This window comes from Equus asinus, chromosome 26, assembly GCF_041296235.1.
Source record: "Equus asinus isolate D_3611 breed Donkey chromosome 26, EquAss-T2T_v2, whole genome shotgun sequence".
Lineage (NCBI taxonomy): Eukaryota > Metazoa > Chordata > Mammalia > Perissodactyla > Equidae > Equus > Equus asinus.
The window spans coordinates 37,873,229-37,892,836 of record NC_091815.1 but is presented as its reverse complement, the minus strand read 5'-3'; the positions used below and the strand labels follow the sequence as shown (position 1 = coordinate 37,892,836).

Below are 19,608 nucleotides of genomic sequence, written 5' to 3'. Positions count from 1 at the left end.
TCTATTATTCTAATTTGGAAAGAATTGATCCAATGTCACTGGATACATCATCAGTGTATAAAAGTCACTTGCTTTTCAGACTTCCAGTTGACACCAAGAGGAAGTAGTGGTATGTCGCTCTAACCCCCTATAAGGCACAGTAAAACTCCTGGACCTCGTACATACAAGAAACATGAGAATACTCCAACAGTGGAGAGAAGGCAGCAGATGGGCTAAGGCTGTTAGGACCCCAGGAGTGACACAGTGGGTGTCAAGGGAGCCACGTGGGAGACCTGGACTGTAGCCTCCACCTGACAATAATGAGTCAGTAAGAGCGAGACAAAAGGACCAGAGTCAGTGGTAGGAAACACAATGATGGAACCAAGAGGTTGCGGTGATGGAAGGCAGGGCTCAGGAGCCACGTACAGCAGGCAGTCTCTGGACGCTGGAAATGGACAGGAAGCTGATTTTCACAGCAGAGTCTCCAAAATCAAGCACCACTGTGCCATCTCAACTTTAGCCCAGTGAGACTGACGTTTTTACTTCTGACCTCCAGAACAGTAAGATGATAAATTTGTGTTCTTTAAATCCACTAAATCTGTGGTAATTTGTTACAGCAGCAATGGGAAACTTAGGCAGCCATTTATGTTCTTTTAATTAATGTTTCCATAACATATCCTCTCACTTTTACCCTACCTACCTCATTGTATTAAAGTGAACCTCTGGTAGACCGCCTGGAGTGGGGTCATAGTTCTTGTTATTCCAGTCCTACAATCTCTGCCATTTAATTGTACTTGCACTGTTTATATTTAACGTAATTATTGAAGGTTCTTTTTGGGGTTTACCATCGTATTGTCTCTTTTATGCTTGTTGCCTCTATTGGTGTTTCTTCAGTTTTCCTTTCCCTGTCTTATTTTGGCTTTTTGGAATACTTTTTAGTATTCCATTTTTAATTTATTTATTGCTATTCCAGCTGTAACTCTTTACATGTTGTTTCTTAAGTGGCTGTTGTAGGTATTATAATGTACACACCTAATTTCGCAGAGTCCACAGACTTAACATTTCACCTCTTCAAGAGAAACGTAGAAGTCTTATCAGCACCATATAGGTCCTTTCACCCTCACCCCTTTGTGCTGTAGCTGTTGTGTGTTACACCTACAAACATAAAAAATCTCACCGCGCAAGGTGATCAGTTTTGCTTTCAACAGCCCAACACATTTTAAAGAATTGAGATGACAAAAATATGCTATGACATTTACCTAAATATTTACCATATTTTTCTCTTTCTTTGTTCTTGAATTTACAAATTTCCCTCAAAATTATTTTTTTTCTTCCTGATAAATTTACCTTATTTCTTTTAGGACAGGTCTGAGGACAAATTCTCTCGGTTTCCTTTGTCTCAGAATGACTTCATTTTGCTTTCATTCCTCAGGACACATCCAGAAGAATTCCAGGTGGCTCTTCATGTCTCTCAGAACTTTAGCATCTTCTGACCTGGATGGTTTCTGATGTGAAATCTGTAATCATTCAGATCATTTTTCCTCTGTGCGTTTTGTGGCATGTTTCTCTGGATGTTCTCAACTTTTGTGGGGTTTTTTTATTTCCACCAACTGGATTATGATTATGAGATGTGTGGGCATGGTTTTTAAAGCTTATCCTATTGTATTTGCAGAGCATATTGAATGGGTATATTTATGACTTTCAACAAATCTCTGAAATGGTCAGCTACATATTTCTTCAAATGTATTTTCCTTCATTAGTATCATTTTCTTTTGCTGGGAGATCAACTATATAAATTGTCTTACACATTCCTGGGTCTGTGTTCATTATTTAAATTTTTTTGCCTCCAACAAGTGCTCTCCCCCAGTGCCTGAGAAAGAATCCACAGTGTGAGACGAAGAGCTCTGCCCAGGGGCAGAAGGGGCACTGAGGAGGTAGAAATGACTTAGAGGTTTGAAGGAAGTTGATGAAGAAAAAGGTAGTGCTGACTTATGGAAGCAAGGGAGTCACTGAAAGTAAGGGTTTGGAAGGAAGAAAATCCACCATCCTAGATCAAGAGGAAGGGCTCTGTTTCTACTGAGAAATGATGGTCAGTCTTCTAAGCATCTCCTCAAGCCTGATTCTCCCCCAGGGTCATCCTCCCCATGAGGGCCCCACTGGCTCCTCCAGGCACCAAAGCACAGAGAGGAACAGCCCTCAGTAACTCACTCTCTTGCACTTCACATCCAGTCATCACATCCACACCACTACGCCCCTTGAGTCCTTCTTAACAATATCCCTGATCCACTGCAAGACTCAGGAGGTCTCATCTGTGTCATCATATGAGCCTCCTTCCTGGTCCTCCAATCCAGGCCCCCACTCCTTTCTCCAGCTCATTCCTCTCACTGGCTCCAAAGGACTCTTCCAATAACCCTATATGGTCTGATCCTGCCCTGCTTATAACCCTTCCAACAGTTTCCATCTCCAAAAAAGATACAAGTTACACCATCTGATGTTCGGGTCTGTGAATAATCAGGCCTGAGTTAAACTCACCAGCCCCAGCAAACACAACTCTCCTCCTCCACCAAACTCATCACACTTAACCACACACAACCCCAAACACACACAGAAACTGAGCTACTTAACAATTCTGAGCCTTCCTCTGGTTGCTCCCTCAGCCAGTCTGACCTAGACAACTCCTTTCCAACCTGAGGGATCAAGAAGCTGTCCTGTCTCGTTCCACTCAACTGTAAATGTATTTTGTGTTATAGGTTTGTGCAAGGGTTATACGAGAAAATCAGGGAATGACTTAAAACAATGATCAACACACCACCCATGGGCCAGATAATGTCGGAGTTTTATTTCAATAGAGTTAATTATCAGCAGAGCCTTCTAGCATCACATTTCTTCTTGGTGGTACTCTTTTTAAAACAGAAATCTGTTCAAACTGTCTGTTGCTTAAAATATTCCCATTGCCTTAAAGGTAAAATCCAAAATAGTTGCATGGTGCTCAAGATCCTGTGTGACAAGGCCCAACCTTCTCCTGATGCTCTCAATTCTGAGAAGAGCTCAGATCTTTCTGGCCGAGGATGCCTACCACCACCACCTCTGGGCTAATCCCTGCTCATGCCTTGGGTCACTCCTTTCCAGAAGAACCCCTCACAACAAGGATCCAGGCTGCAGGATGACTACCTATTACTGAATCTCACTGTCGCCTGTTTTCTTTTTTATGTCAACTTGTATTAAAACAAGGCTGTAACTGAATTCTTTGCCACCTAAATATTTGTAATGTCTGTCTTCATTTATCTGAGCCCACGAGTCCAGGGAAAGAATCTGTCAGCTTCACCAATGACCCTCCAGCGCCTGGCTCCATGATTGGACATGGTAACTGCTCAGTAAATATGGACTGACTGCCTGACTGAGGAAGAAAAGGAAGAAAATTTGCATTTACAGAAGCTCAGCAAAGGGAAGTGATTGGCCCCAGGTCACAAAGCCTCTGTAAGTGGCAGAGTCAGAATTGGAACAGAGCTTGTGCTGGCTCCTCTCCAAACCTCATGTTCTGGGACACGTGTCACTCTCAGGATTTGGGTTTGGTATGAACTGGAGGCAGAGTGTTTGGGGTATGCAGAGACTCAGAGCTGGTCTGGAGGGTCCCCAGAGCCTGCCATCTCCTCGGCTCCATCCTTCAGAGAGAGCAGAGTGAGGCCCTGGGAGAAACTGTTCCCCTTCCTGTGAGGCCACAGATGAGGAACCCATGACGTGTCACACAGAGCGTGGACCTTGCCCACCCTCTCCGTCTGTCTGTCCTGCCGGGCTCTGTGGACTTTCTCAGTTGTCTGCACCACTGGGGACCATGGGAGGCAGGGCCAGCACACCTGTTCTCACTGTCCTCCTCTGCCTGGGTGAGTTTGGGGAAAAGAGGAGGGACAGTGTCTCCTCCAACCCCAGGTCCTGATCCCTGAGACCCCAGGACTCAGGAGGCTCAGAAGGGGCAGAACTTCTATGGGGAGGAGAGTGTGCTCAGTGCCCTGAACAGACCCCAGTGCTCAGGGGCCTAGACCAGGCCTGGACCTTCTCTGTGTGGGTGAGTAGACGTGCCCTCACAGGGAATTCTCTTCCAGGGTTGTGTTGGAGTCTGTGGAACCAGGTACAAGCAGGTGAGTCCTCACACACACCTCCTGCTTTAGCCCTATAAACCTCCCTTGCCTCCTGGGAAAAACAGAGAGTCTGGGCTGATGGTGACCACTCTGGGTGGGGTCTTGAGTGACAGCTGGGGAAGCTGAGGGGAGAAGGGTCCCCCAAACACTTCAATTATGATTCCTTTCCAGGAACCCCCCCTAAACCCTCTATCTGGGCTGAGCCAGGCCCTGTGGTCACCAAGGGGAGCCCTGTGACCATCTGGTGTCAGGGGTCTCTGAGGGCTGAAGTCTACCATCTGTATAAAGAGAGGGTTTCTATACCCGTGGAGACAGAGACCCCACAGGACTCCAGCAACAAGACCAGTTTCTCCATCGAATCTATGAGCTCACACACTGCAGGGCTGTATCAGTGTGCGTACAACACCAGCATGAACAGCTCATCAGAGCGCAGTGACCCCCTGCCCCTGGTGGTGACAGGTGAGGGGGAGGAGCTGGGTGCCCTCCCACTGTGGGCTCCTCCTCATCCGCGGAAGGGACCAGAGTGTGGGCTCAGGGGACCTCAGCCCTCACAGTCCACACCTGGGGTACGTGAGCTGACGGTCCCCCCTTTAACACAGCTCCCTCCTTCTCCCTCAGGAGCCTACAGTGTACCCTCCCTCTCAGCCCACCCAGGCCCTGTGGTGGCTTCAGGAGGAAATGTGTCCCTCTGGTGCAGCTCAGAGGTCACATCTAGCACTTTCCATCTGCTGAAGGAGGGAGGAGCTAACTCACCCCAACAAATGGAGCTGAGGATCCATAATGGCAGGTAGCAGGCTGTCTTCCCTGTGGTCCCCGTGAACACCTCCCATGGGGGCACCTACAGATGCTATGGTTCTCACAGCTCCTACCCCTATGTGTGGTCACAGCCCAGCAACCCTCTGCACCTCGAGGTCACAGGTGAGGGCTCCCCTGACCCATCACTTTCCTGGGACCCCAAAATGACTGAGCCAAGCTGTGTGCCCCGAAAAGCCCTAGGGTGGTGGGGGCCAGTGATTTGACCTCCTGGGTCCTGAACCACAGAGCAGAATATTTGGGGATCAACCAGTGAGAACTAGCTCACTGCAGGCCCCAGTTGGCAATATGGGGTGTGCTTCCCCTTCAATACCACTGTCCCTTCTCTCCAGGCGTGTACAGGGAGCCCTCCCTCTCAGCCCAGCCAGGCTCGCTGGTGCTCTCTGGAGACGACCTGACCCTCCAGTGTCTCTCAGAGGCCGGTGTTGACAGATTCGCTCTGACCAGGGATGAGGGGCTCACACCCCTCCAGCATCTTCATGGGCAGCACAGCCCTGACTTCCCCCTGGGCCATGTGGACCACACCCACGGGGGCCAGTACAGATGCTACGGTGGATACAACCTCTCCCATGTGTGGTCAGCCCCCAGTGCACCCCTGGACATCCTGATTGCGGGTGAGGAGCCCCATGTCCTTATTTTCAGCTCAGGGTCCTGGATCCAGCGTCATTCCTAGTGGTGATGGGTTCCAGGGAGAGGGCTCTGGAGCAAAGGCTGAGATGGAACAGTGGTCCAGGAAAAGGGAGCAAGAAAGGGCGAGTGAGGGTCCAGGATAGAAAAGAGACCCACCCAGAGGGACTGAGAGGAGCTGAGAGGGGGTCACAGACAGAGTCCCTGGAGAGAGGATGGTGGCCCCTCAGCTCAGGGTTAAGGCTGTGTGGGGAGGGGGCAGCTCTCTACATATCACAACCTTCCCTTCACTCAGGAATGTACAAGAAACCCTCCCTCACAGCCCAGCCGGGGCCCTCGGTGTCCAGGGGAGAGAACGTGACCCTGCAGTGTCGCTCTGAGATCTGGTCGGATACCTTCCATCTGTCCAAGGAGGGGTCACCTGCTCCTCCCCAGCTCCTTCGTCTGCAGGACACGGCCGCCCCCTTTCAGGCCAACTTCACCATCGGTCCTCTGACCTCAGACCATGAGGGGACCTACAGGTGCTACGGCTCACACAGCACCTCCCCCCACCTGTTGTCACTCCCCAGTGACCCCCTGGAGCTCCGGGTCTCAGGTGAGGAGCCCCAGCCCTGTCCCCTCTGTCCCTATGACCTATTTGGGGTCCTGTCCTCCAAGAGAGCTCAGGGCTGTGATGGGAGAAAGGGGGCTCTGAGTGAGGGTCATCCAGAAGGGATCTTCCCCTCAGAGACCCTCCCACCCCTGCACACCCGCTTCCCCCTCACCTGGGTCTACGAGGTGCGTGCTGGGCTGAAGGGTCTTGGGTCCCACAGGGCAGATGTGGGAGAAGAGTGTGAATGAGGTGGGGACTCCAGGGTCAGCCCCAACCCCTCTCCTTCATCAACTGGTGAGTCACCGAGGCCCTTTGCTCAGAGGGAGCACGGACCACCCCCAGGCACTTCTGAGAGTCTCTCAGAGGATGCGATGTCCCCTTGATGCTCGAGGACGGGCTTGTGTCCAGGGGAGCAGGGATGGGGCAGGCATGCAGCGGAGCCACGGGCCTCCAGGAAAGAGGCAGCTCTTGCCTACAGAAATTTACACATTTAGGTTATAAAGATTTATGTCTTAAAAATAGGCAATTCTATTCCTGTTTTCATGGGGTTAGGGTAAATCTATACATTCATTGTGGAGAATAATTTCTTATTCATATCAAGTTTTCTTATAAATGACACTTAAAAGGGAGGTTTATTAATGACTTCAGCCCCCTTTTGAAGGTTTATTCATATAGTCATCTACACTCGTAGCTTAAGAATTGTTCAAGCACTTTATTTATAAGTAAGATCTTTGATTTCTTTATAATTTCTAAATTACAATTAAGTACAGATAACAATGATACTGGTTTGGTTACATTAATTTTATACCCTATTATCTTACTACAAATTCTCCACATTTCAATTGTTTTTCAGTTGATCTCCTCTGATTCACTGACAATAAATATATTAACCTCAAGAAAACTGAATTTCTACTTCTTTGTTTCAAGATTGTACACATTGTTTTTGCATCAAATACCTTATCATGATGATGACAAAGTAACATGTTAAGATGTACCTGAGTATCACTTCAACAAAACATCTTCATTTCTTGCCCAAACTTTTTTATGTCAGACGTATCAAAAATCTGTATTTTATATATATTTAACACTATCGACCTACCCATGTCAATCCTTTTTTTTTGTTACATTCAGGTTTTATTTGGAAAAAATATTCTTTTCTTAATAGAAGTTAGGAATTTTTCTAGGCTTTTGTATTATCTTCTGTATTTTTTCTCTTTGCTTTCAACCATGGTGACATACATTTAAAAAACTTTTTAGTATCAACATCTTGATATTAACCGCACTGAATGGCCTCTATTGTTCATTCATGCTTTCTGATTTGTATAAGCTTATTTAGAATTTTTACATGGAAATGTATAATTAGAATTGATCAATTTGTTTTTCTCAATGTTATTTTAATTTCAAAACTGGTTCTAATAGATTTGCAGGATGACCTATTTTTGGGCTCACCCAATTTTGCAATCCCACTGATTTTCTCTTTTCCCCTAAAGCATGGAAGACCAGAACTGTGGACTTCCTTGGTTCTGGGTATTGTTTATGCAGAGGGTAGAGGTTATCTTTTTTCATTCACTTTTTGTTTATTGAGTGCTATTAACTACTACATGATTTTAATTTCAATGAATCTGGGAGACCCACACAGACTTACAACATTGTTTATTACCCAGCATTTTAGCATGAAAATTTCAAATATAAAATTGAATGAATAATCTTCTCTTCTCGAAACCTTATAGCAGTTTCCAGAGTTCTTCCAAGGAGAGAGGAAGAGTGAGACAGAGAAAGAGAGAATGATGATGATGATGATGATGATGATGATGATGATGATGATGATGGTGATGGTAATGATAGTGATGGAGCTTCCCTGTTCTGTCCTTTCTGGTGTGTCTCGAATACACCAAGCCCCTGAAACTGAACTCTCCCTTCTCCTCTGTACCCTCCCTACATCCCACAGCCGTGACTTATTCCTTATTGAAGAATAGACTGAGATTTTTCCGGGCACCTGCTCTTCCTGCAGCCTGAGACGCACCTCGTCTGGGTCTTCACACGGCCCTCTCAGCCTCCTTTTTCTATTCAGGAATCAGCTTAAAGGTCATCTTCAAGTGTGATCTGCACTGTGAAACTGTTCATAACAGCTCTGCCTCATTCTTATCTAATTTATTTCACGTAATTCTCCAACTTAAGCTGAAGGGTTGGAATTTTCTCTTTCTCTCCTTCTGTGTGTGTGTGTGTGTGTGTGTGTCCAACCAACACTCCGTCCTCAATTGTCGAATAAATAGCTCTCATATCTAGAAGTTATCTTACATGGTCTGTGTCCCAGAATGAACAGAGACCATACAATAACCAAATTATTTCTGTATTGCAAGATCATTTTTCTCATCAATCTGACCTTTTGAAGCACATCCAAACTCTGTTCTACAGTGACTCAGAAGCACGTTCTAAACTCAAAAAAACAAAAGGAAACAAAAAAATCCAATGAGAACAGAGGGAATCCTTCTATAGCATAGAAAGTGTTCATTAAGGGACTGCATAACAGTTATGGCATGAGAACAGAGGGAATTGAAGACAGAGCCCAGGTAAAGGCTTGAGTTACATCAACCCCTCATCCATTCCTCCCCTTTTTTTGGTTCTTGGAAGGAGCTGACACCATCAGCCCATCACAAAACAAGTCAGACTCCAAGAGTGGTGAGCAGGAGAAATTCTCAGTTATGGAGCTGGTGTAGATAGTCATGCCCTTTCAGGAGGAAGCAGGTGCCCTAGGGGGATGTCCAGGGGTTCTTGGGTCATTTTGGTCCCTTCTAACCACTGTACCTTCTGTCCACAATCCCTAGCCTCACATTCCAAAGACTACACAGTAGAGAACCTCATCCGGATGGGCGTGGCTTGCATGATCCTGCTGATCCTCGGGATTCTGCTATTTGAGGCTTGGCACAACCCAACAAGATCCTAATATCAAGCCAGGAGGTACACACAAGAGAGACTAATGCACTGTTCGGAGCAGTAGAGTCTTGGAAATAAATTTTGTGTGCCCAGAAGGTTCTGGAAGAGCATCTGGGGCTTATGCTGTGTGAACTGTCTGCAGGTCATTGTGAGATGGAGGAATCATTGCTCATGTGCAGGGACAATGTTGAGATTCTTCTGCCATTTGACTGTGGAACAATCCTTCCTGATAACTGTTAAGTTATGCTGACTGGCTCCTATCGTTCCCCATTTCTGTGAAATCAGTGTATAACACATATGGCAGATTTGGATCCACACCTCCTTACACTTTCATGCTCTACTACACTGTCATGTAATACATTCTTCTTTATTTGTATTCACAACGTACCTTGATGTATATTAAAGAGTCTCCACCTCTTCAGTCAGAGTATGCAGTCTCAATAAATCAGTAAACTGCCATAACAAAGACGCAGCCTGAAAGAGATAAATCCAAGATGATGCCCTAACACCCTCTCTGGACTCCTCAAGACCTTCACTTTTCATCAGATGCTACCTGTGTAGTTTCTTCAGAAATATCGTCACTTGGATTCAAGACATTGCTGTTTGAAGTGATAGCACGGTTCTTACTTTCCCTGAAAAATCCATTGTTAAAAACGCTGATTCAAGCCTTTCTCCAGTTTGTCCAGTGTTACACTCCCTTCATGGCCAACTTCCACGTGCCAATGTGAGGCCCCTGATGCAGAGCTGGTAAGTGATGCACATTACTGACATTCACAAAACACTCCAAGCCAATAGGACAACTTGAATTACACTCCAAAATGCACTTAAGTGTCCCTGTATTTTACATGTAATTATCATGCCTATGTCAATGTTGTGACACAGTTTCAGTGAAATCACAAGTCCAAAATTGCAGCACATCCACATGAGATGCAAGGAGAAAAATGGTAATATCAGTTGTGGTAGAAAATAGTGAGCATATAGAATTCTGATTCATTACTTGCAAGAGTGAAAACTACATCAATTAATTAAGAGAGTAGATGATACCTATCAAGTTAAAATAAGAAACACACAGCTATAATGTTTAATTACATACTTTAGAGAAAATGTGTACATATGCGGCAGGATCCATTCACAGTGCATTGACAAGAGAGTTATTCATACTAGCCAAAAATCATGTTTATTGGCAAGAGAGTTATTCATATTAGTCAAAAATCACTTTAACATTACATGCACCAAAAAAGACAGAATTTGGTGTTCTTTGTAGAAACTTTAATATTAAATAAACATCAGTGAAAATGAGTAAACTAAAATCCAAAATGGTCATGTGTATCCATCTTCAAACATGATAATGAATAAATGTAAGAAGATTATAAAAACTGTGTGTTTAAGATTATCCCATTTAGCTAAAGTCAGTAAGGAAATATCATATAATATATACATAGGATAAACTCTACAAACAAAGGAAAGGAAAGAATTCCTTGAAATCTATGATGGTGGTTACAAGTAAGGCAATGTTAGATGGTTTTGTTCAAGATGGAAATGATAGACTCTTCTGGCAGTGTTTTTCTGGACTTTCATCTGGTGACTCATAAGTCTACTTATCATTACTCGTAGATAGTGCATTTCTATTCTGTAAACTATGTTTATTTTCCATACAATTTAGTGAGGTGGTGTTGAAGTAGGGTGGTGATGGCCATATCCTACAATAATGACTAATTTCTAATAAAGTGGCTTTTGATCAGTCATAGCAAATAGTTCACAGGTTGGCATTGGGTTTTCCTCAAAATATGATCTCCTGCCTGATCAACCTCACCTGAACTAGTCAGACAACGAGCTGCTTTCCAGGTGAGAAACTGGGTCTCTGAACAGACACTTTGCTCAAGAGCAGACAATATGCAATTACAATTTAAAGTGGGTTCATGTGAGTTCCTGGACCAATAATGGCCCAAGAATCTGAACTGGGATGGAGCCCATGATATTTACTTGGGGGCTACTTTGGAGATGGTGTTCAACCCCATCAGGGAATGAATTTGGTCACACTTGAAGGGTTGGCTCCAGACTGAACCACACTCAGAATGTCTGGTCATTTCTTGGACACCAATGAGGGGGAATCAGAGGTCATGGGAGACAAGCAACTCTCCTTTCCGATAGTAAACATATGTCAGAGGTTATCATATGCCCTGTTCTGTCTGATTCTGTCTGCTTCATCATTTGCACTGAACCAGAGAAGTTGGGCTGGCACAGTGCCTGGGTCCCCACATGCCCACCCTGTATGTACAGGGATGGAAGTGGTGTGGACTGTGGGGAAATAAGCCCAGACCTGATATTAGACAAAAGGATCCACATGGCGCTCAGCAACCATGATCCCTTTCAAAGGGACCTCTATCTATACACTTTCTTCCTCCTGGAATTCGTAACACTCCCAGCCACTTCAGCTATGACTCCTCCACATCTCTCAGCTCTCTCCTCTATTTCACCTTCTCTAAGTTGACCTTCCATGATGCCCAGACTAGTTATGACTCTCTGTTATGTATCTCCAAGCTCCAAATATTTATTCTACACAACACATGCCACAGTGTATAGTTACATATAGTTTGTAATTAATTATTTTATGTCCATCACATCCCCAAGACTAGTAGGAATCAGGTACTTGAATACTGCTGTCATAATAAAGATGAAATCATCCCATTTGCAATGACATGGATGGACCTTGAGGGTATTATGTTAAGCGAAATAAGTCAGACAAAAAAAAGCAAACACCACATGATTTCACTCCTAACTGTAAGATAAACAAACACACGAATAAAGGGAACAGATTAGTGGTTACCAGAGGGGAAGGGGGTTCTGGGGTTGCTAAAGGGGTAAAGGGGCACATATATATATGGTGACTGACAAAAATTAGACTATTGGTGGTTAGCACGATGCAGTCTATACAGAAACTGACAAATAAAAATATACACATGAAATTACACAATGTTGTAAACAATTATGACCTCAATAAAAGAACTGGCAAAAAATAAAGCAAAATGGAAATTTATTCTCTTATAATTCTGGAGACTAAAAGTCTACAATCAAGTTGTCAGCAAGGCCATGCTCATTTTATAGGTTCTAGGGAAGCATCTTTCCTCTTCTAAAAATGACATCAGAAATATTGGAATGAAGACTGACCCTAATTCAGTATAATCTTAATCAATTTTATTACATCTGCAAAGACTTTACTTTCCAAAAAAGTCGCATTCACAGGTTCTGGCCATGAGAACTTCAACATATCATTTTTGGTGACACAATTCGACTCATAACAGCATCCTAAAGAAAACATACATAGGAATGAATACATCAAGGGAAGTGTGACACATACACTGTAGTTTAGTTTTGGGGTTTTTTTTAATCTGCTCAAAAAAAATTTGAAGACCTAAATCAATGGAAAAACATTCCAGGATCATGGCCTGGAAGATTTAACATTGTAAAGATGACAATACTCTCCAAGGCAATCTACAAAATCAATGCAATCCCAAGGCCATTTCCACAGAATAAAAAAAAGGCATTTCTTTAAGTCAAGATAATTGTAAAAGACCCACGAGTCAAAATATCAGGAAAAAGAAGAACAAACATGGAGAACTCACACTTCCTGATTTCAAACCTACTAGAAATCTCCAGCAATCAAAGTAATATGCCTGCTTGCATGAGGACAGATGTATACTTGCATGGAATAAAATCGAAGGATGAGATATAAACCTAGACATATGAGTAGTTGACTTTTGATGGTGATGCCAAGACCACTGAATGGGGAAAGAATAGACTCTTCACAAATCGTGTTCAGAAAACGGGATATCCACAAGCAAAAGAATGAAGCTGGATGGTTACACACCCCACATTCAAAGATTAGGTCGAAATTAATCAATAGAAGAGCAAAGATATATAAAACTCAGAGAAAAACAGAGAGTAAATCTTCATAACCTTGGACTTGAAAAGTTTTTCAGATATGACACTAAAAGCACAAGGAGCAAAAAAAAAAGATACATTAATTGAACTTCGTGAAAATTTAACTAGCATGTCCAATAAAAAAACAGAATCGAGTGTAAAAGACAACCTAGAAAATTAGAAAGATATTAACAATTCATATATATAATAAGAATCTAGTATCCACAAAACATAAGAAATACCTTTAACTCAACAACAACAACAAACTCAATTAAAATATAGCCAAATGGGACATCAGCATCATGGCAGAGTGAACTTGCCCAGGACTCTTCCCTCCAACACACAACAAAAAGGGACATCCATACTCCAACAGAAGAAATCCTAACAACACAAAAACCTTGGTGAGACACATAGACACACGATGGAGGGTGGAGAGGCTGGAGCCCCCCTCAGAGGAGCTGGAACAGGGTAAGAGAGAACTTTGGTCCCTCCCCTAAAGGCTGCGATTGCTGCAGTGGGAGCATCCATGAGGGAAGGAGCACAGGAGGGGTCACTCATTCACAGGGTCACCCAGGGACTCCCATGGGCCCTTTCAGCTTAGAGGGAAGCCCTCTAATGGGGTGAAACATTTTGTGCTGGGTGACCTCATCAAGCCAAGACCCCAGGAGACCAGATAGTGAGAGGTGATCGAGAAATCCCCAACAGCATGCAGCATAAAGAGCCCCACTGCTCACCCACTCAGTGTGGCTCCAGCCCCTGGGATCTCGGCTGAAGACAGAGGGCTCAGAATATGCAGCTCTTGACACCCACACAGTGGCAACAGGCTGTAACTGTAACCAAATTTTATCAGAATGAGAAAGAGCTGACCTTCCAACATCAGACACTACATCAAATCTCCAGACCAGAGAGAAAACGACAAGCATCCAGAACTCAGTCCTGAGGACACAGAAATATATAAGCTAAACAACAATGAATTCAAAATAGCTATCGTCAAAAAACTCAACAAGGTAAAAGAGAATGTAGAGAAACAATTCAATGAGTTCAGGAGCTACTTCACAAAAGAGATTGAAACTATACAGAAGAATCAATCAGAAATATTAGAGATGAAAGACACAATGGAAGAGATGAAACAAAATACAGATTCCCTGAATGCTCAAGGGGACATCATAGAGGAGTGAATCAGCATAATCGAAGATAGACATAGTGAAATGCTCCAGACAGAGGAGGAGAGAGAACTAAGACTAAAAGGAAGTGAAGAAACTCTCCGAGAAATATCCAACTCAATGAGGAAATGCAACACAAGAATTACAGGTATTCAAGAAGGTGAAGCAAAAGAGAATGGAGCAGAAAGCATGTTCAAAGAAATAATAGCAGAGAACTTCCCAAATCTAGGGAATGAGGGGGAAATATGTGTGGAGGAAGGTTCCAGGTCTCCTCGATTTGTCAATGTAAAAAGACTTACTGCAAGGCATATAGTAGTAAAACTGGCAAAAATGAATGACAAGGAAAGAATACTCTGGGCGGCAAGGCAGAAGAAAATAATCTACAAAGGAACCCCTATCAGACTTTCTGCGGATTTCTCTGCAGAAAACTTACAAGCTAGGAGAGAATGGAACGACATATTGAAAACTTTAAAAGACAAGAATCTTCAGCCAAGAATACTCTATCCAGCAAAAATATTCCTCAGATATCAGGGAGAAATTAAATCTTTCCAAGACAAACAGAAGCTAAGGGACTTCGTAGCCAGAAGATGCCCCCTACAAGAAATCCTCAAGAAGGCCCTCATACCTGAAAGAAGAAAAAAATGGAGAAAGAGGTCACAAAACACAGAGTAAGGAGATAAATAGGTAGACATAATCAAAATAGGATAGCAAATATTCAACTATAGCATTAGCGTAAAGGGAAAGAAAACACCAAAAACAAAGACAATCTTGTCCCTTTAACCACAAACTCACAACACAAGTTGAAGTAAGATATGAGAAGAACAACCCAGGAGGGGAGGAAGAAAGGAACTGAATCGGTTTAGACTAAGGAAATAAGAGGCCATCACAAAATGGACTATCTTATACATGAGATTCTGAATACAAACTTCAGGGTAACTGCCAAACAAAAAAAGCAGAACAGAGACACCAAAATAAATAAGGAAAAAACAAAGAAACACATCATAAAAAGCTATATAATTCAACGGGTAGGCCAAAACACACGGGACAAGAAACAAAGGAAATAAGGGAAACAGGAAAACAAGTGATATAATGACAGCATTAAACCCTCATACGTCAATAATCACCCTAAATGTAAATAGATTGAATTCTCCAATAGAAAGACACAGAGTGGCAAGGTGGACTAAAGAACAAGACTCAACAATTTGCTGCCTCCAGGAAACACATCTCAGCTCCAATGACAAGAACAAGCTCAGAGTGAAGGGGTGGAAGGCAATACTCCAAGCTAATGGCAAACAAAAGAAAGCAGATGTCACAATACTTATATCAGACAGGGTAGACTTCAAGATAAGGCAGGTACAGAGAGACACAGAGGGTCAGTATATAATGATCAAAGGGATGCTCAATCAAGAAGAAATAGCACTTATAAATATCTATGCACCCAACACAGGAGCACCAAAGTTCATAAAGCAACTATTAACAAACATAAAAGAAGATATTAAAAATGACACAATAGTAAGGGACCTCAACACCCCACTCACATCAATGGATACATCATTCAGACAGAAAATCAACAAGGAAACAGTGGAATTAAATGAAAAGCTAAACCAATTGGACTTCAGGGACATATACAGAACACTCCACCCAAAAACAGCAGAACACACATTCTTCTCAAGTGCACATGGAATATTCTCAAGGATAGACCATATGTTGGGAAACAAGGCAAGCCTCTATAAATTTTAAAAAGTTTAAATAATAAAAAGCATCTTTTCTGATCACAATGCTATACAGCTAGACACTAACTACAAGATAAAAGCTGAGAAAGGGACAAAGATGTGGAGACTAAACATCATGCTATTGAACAAGAAGTGGATGATTGAAGAAATTGAAGGAGAAATCAAAAGGTATCTGGAGACAAATGAAAAGGATAACATACTGTACCAACTCATACAGGACACAGCAAAAGCCATATTAAGAGGGAAATTCATCACAATACAGGCACACCTTAACAAACAAGAAAAATCCCAAACAAACAATCTCAAACACCTAACTACACCTAACTGAATTAGAAAAAGAAAAACAAACAAAGCCCAAAGTCAGCAGAAGGAGAGAAATAATAAAAATCAGAGCACAAATAAATTCTATTGAAAAAAAGGCAGTAGAAAGGATCAATGAAACAAAGAGCTGGTTCTTTGAGAAGATAAACAAAATTGACAAACCCCTAGCCAAACTTACAATGAAAAAAAGAGAGAAAGCTCAGATAAACAAAATCAGAAATGAAAGAGGAGAAATAACAACAGACTCCACAGAAATACAACAGACTATAAGAGAATATAAAAGAGCCAACAAAATGGATAATCTAGAGGAAATGGATAAATTCTTGGATTCTTACAACCTCGCAAAGCTGAGGCAAGAAGAAACAGACAATCTGAACAGACCAATCAGAAGGAAAGAGATTGAAACAGCAATCAAAAGCATCCCAAAGAATAAAACCCAAGGACCAGATGGCTTTCCTGCGGAATTCTACCAAACTTTCAGAGAGGATTTAATACCTATCCTTCTCAAGCTATTCCAAAAATTTAGGGAAGATGGGACACTTCCTAACACATTCTACAAGGGCAACATCATGCTGATACCAAAGCCTGACAAGGACAGAACAAAAAAGGAGAACTACAGCCCAATATCTCTGGTGAACATAGATGCAAAAATCCTCAATATAATTTTGGCAACCCGAATTCAGCAATACATTAAAAGGATCACATATCATGATCAAGTGGGATTCATACCAGGGACACAGGGATGGTTGAACATCCACAAATCAATCAACGTGATACACCACATCAACAAATTGAGGAATAAAAACCACACAATCATCTCAATAGATGCAGAGAAAGCATTTGACAACATCCAAAAGCCACTTATGATTAAAAAAAAAAAACTCTTAACAAAATGGGGATAGAAGGAAATTATCTCAACATAATAAAGGCCATATATGACAAACCCACAGCCAACATCATACTCAAATGGGCAAAAACTGAGCACCATCTCTCTGAGAACAGGAACAAGAAAATGATGCCCACTATCACCACTCCTATTCAACATAGTACTGGAGGTTTTGGCCAGAGCAATTAGGCAAGAGAAAAGAATAAAGGGAATCCAAATAGGGAGTGAAGAAGTGAAACTATCGCTGTTTGCAGACAACATGATCATATATACAGAAAACCCAAAAAAATCCATCAGAAAACTAACAGAAATAATTAACAACTACAGGAAAGTTGCAGGGTATAGAATCAACTTACAAAAATCAGTTGTTTTTCTATACCCCAATAACAAACTTACAGAAAGAGAACTCAAGAATACAATTCCATTTGCAATCGCAACTAAAAGAATAAAGTACTTAGGAATAAATTTAACCAAGGAGGTGAGGGACTTATACAATGAAAACTATAAGACACTACTGAAAGAAACTGATAATGACATAAAGAGATTCCTTGCTCATGGATTGAAAGAATAAACATAGTTAAAATGTCCATACTACCTAAAGCAATCTACAGATTCAATGAAATCCCTATCAGAATCCCAATGACATTCTTCACAGAAATAGAGCAAAGAATCCTAAAATTCATATGGGGCAACCAAAGACCCTGAATTGCTAAAGGAATCCTGAGAAAAAAGAACAAAACTGGAGGCATCACAATCTCTGACTTCAAAACATACTACAAAGCCGTAGTGATCAAAACCTCATGATACTGATACAAAAACAGGCACACAGATCAATGGAACAGAACTGAAAGCCAAGAAATAAAACCACACATCTACGGACAGCTAATCTTCAACAAAGTTGCCAAGAACATACAATGGAGAAAAGATAGTCTCTTCAACAAATGGTGTTGGGGAAACTGGACAGCCACATGCAAAAGAATGAAGGTAGACCACTGTCTCACGCTATACACAAAAATAAACTCAAAATGGATCAAAGACTTGAAGATACATCCTGAAACTACAAAACTCCTGGAAGATAATATTGGTAGTACACTCTTTGACATCCAACTAAAAAGCATCTTTTCAAACACCATGTCCTCTCAGACAAAGAAAACAAAAGAAAAGATAAACAAGTGGAAATTCATCAGACTAAAGAGTTTCTGCAAGGCAAAAGAAACTAGAATCAAAACAAAGAGACAACTCAACAATTGGGAGAAAATATTTGCAGATCATCTATCTGACAAAGGGTTAATCTCCATAATATATAAGGAACTCACACAATTGAACAATAAAAAACACTAACAACCTGATCAAAAAATGGGCAGAGAAGATGAACAGACATTTTTCCAAAGAAGATATACAGATGGCCAATAAACACATGAAAAGATGTTCAACATCACTAATCATCAGGGAAATGCAAATCAAAACGACACTATGATATCACCTTATGCCTGTTAAAATGGCTATAATCACTAAGACTAAAAATAACTAATGTTGGAGAGGGTGTGGAGAGAAGGGAACCCTCATACAGTGCTGGTGGGAATGCAAACTGATGCAGCCACTATGGAAAACAGTACAGAGATTCCTCAAAAAACTAAAAATAGAACTGCCATACGACCCAGCTATCCCACTACTGTGTAGCTATCCAACAATTTGAAATCAACAATCCAAAGTAGCATATGCACCCCTACGTTCATCGCAGCACTATTCACAATAGCCAAGACATGAAAGCAACCCAAGTGCCCACTGACTGATGATTGGATAAAGAAGATGTGGTATATAGATATATACAATAGAATACTACTCAACCAGAAAAAATAAAGATAAATTCATCCCATTTGCAATGACATGGAAGGACCTGAGGGAATTATGCTAAGAGAAATAAGCCAGTCTGAGAAAGACAAACCCCAGATGATTTCACTCATATGTGGAATATAAACAAATACAAGGACAAAGAAAACAGTTCAGTGGTTACCAGGAGGAGGGAATAGGGGGCGGCACAGGGGGTGAAGGGGAGCACTTGTGTGGTGACAGACAAGAAATAATGTACAATGGAAATCTCACATTGATATAAACTATTATGAACTCAATAAATATATATATATAGTCAATGGTTTAAATAGACATTTCTAGAAAAGAGATATACAAATGGACAGCAAATACACGAAAGATGTTCAACACATTAGTCATTATGGAAATGCACATAAACCCACAGTAAGATACCACTTCACACCCACTAGATTGGCCATAATTTGAAAAAAATAAGTGCTGATGAGAATGTGGAGAATCTGAACCCAAATACATGGCTGATGGGAATGTGAAATGGTTCAGCCACCATGGAAAGCAGTTTGGCAGTTCCCTAAAAACTTAAACCCAGAATTACAATATGACCTAGAAATGCTTCTAGATCTCAGTTTCAGTTATGCAATATTAACACATTCTAGAGACTTGACAAACAACTATG

General features: G+C 42.0%; 1 protein-coding gene across 1 annotated transcript; it reads left to right on the top strand.

The window, feature by feature from the left end:
* Positions 1-3,444: 3,444 nt before the first annotated feature.
* On the top strand, positions 3,445-10,451 carry LOC106840880 (leukocyte immunoglobulin-like receptor subfamily A member 6). Its single transcript, XM_070499241.1, has 7 exons — positions 3,445-3,860; positions 4,080-4,115; positions 4,287-4,574; positions 4,734-4,898; positions 5,261-5,542; positions 5,851-6,150; positions 8,973-10,451. The coding sequence occupies exons 1-7, from the start codon at positions 3,713-3,715 to the stop codon at positions 9,089-9,091; spliced, it is 1,338 nt and encodes a 445-aa protein (XP_070355342.1). The 5' UTR covers positions 3,445-3,712; the 3' UTR covers positions 9,092-10,451.
* The last annotated feature ends 9,157 nt before the right edge of the window (positions 10,452-19,608 follow it).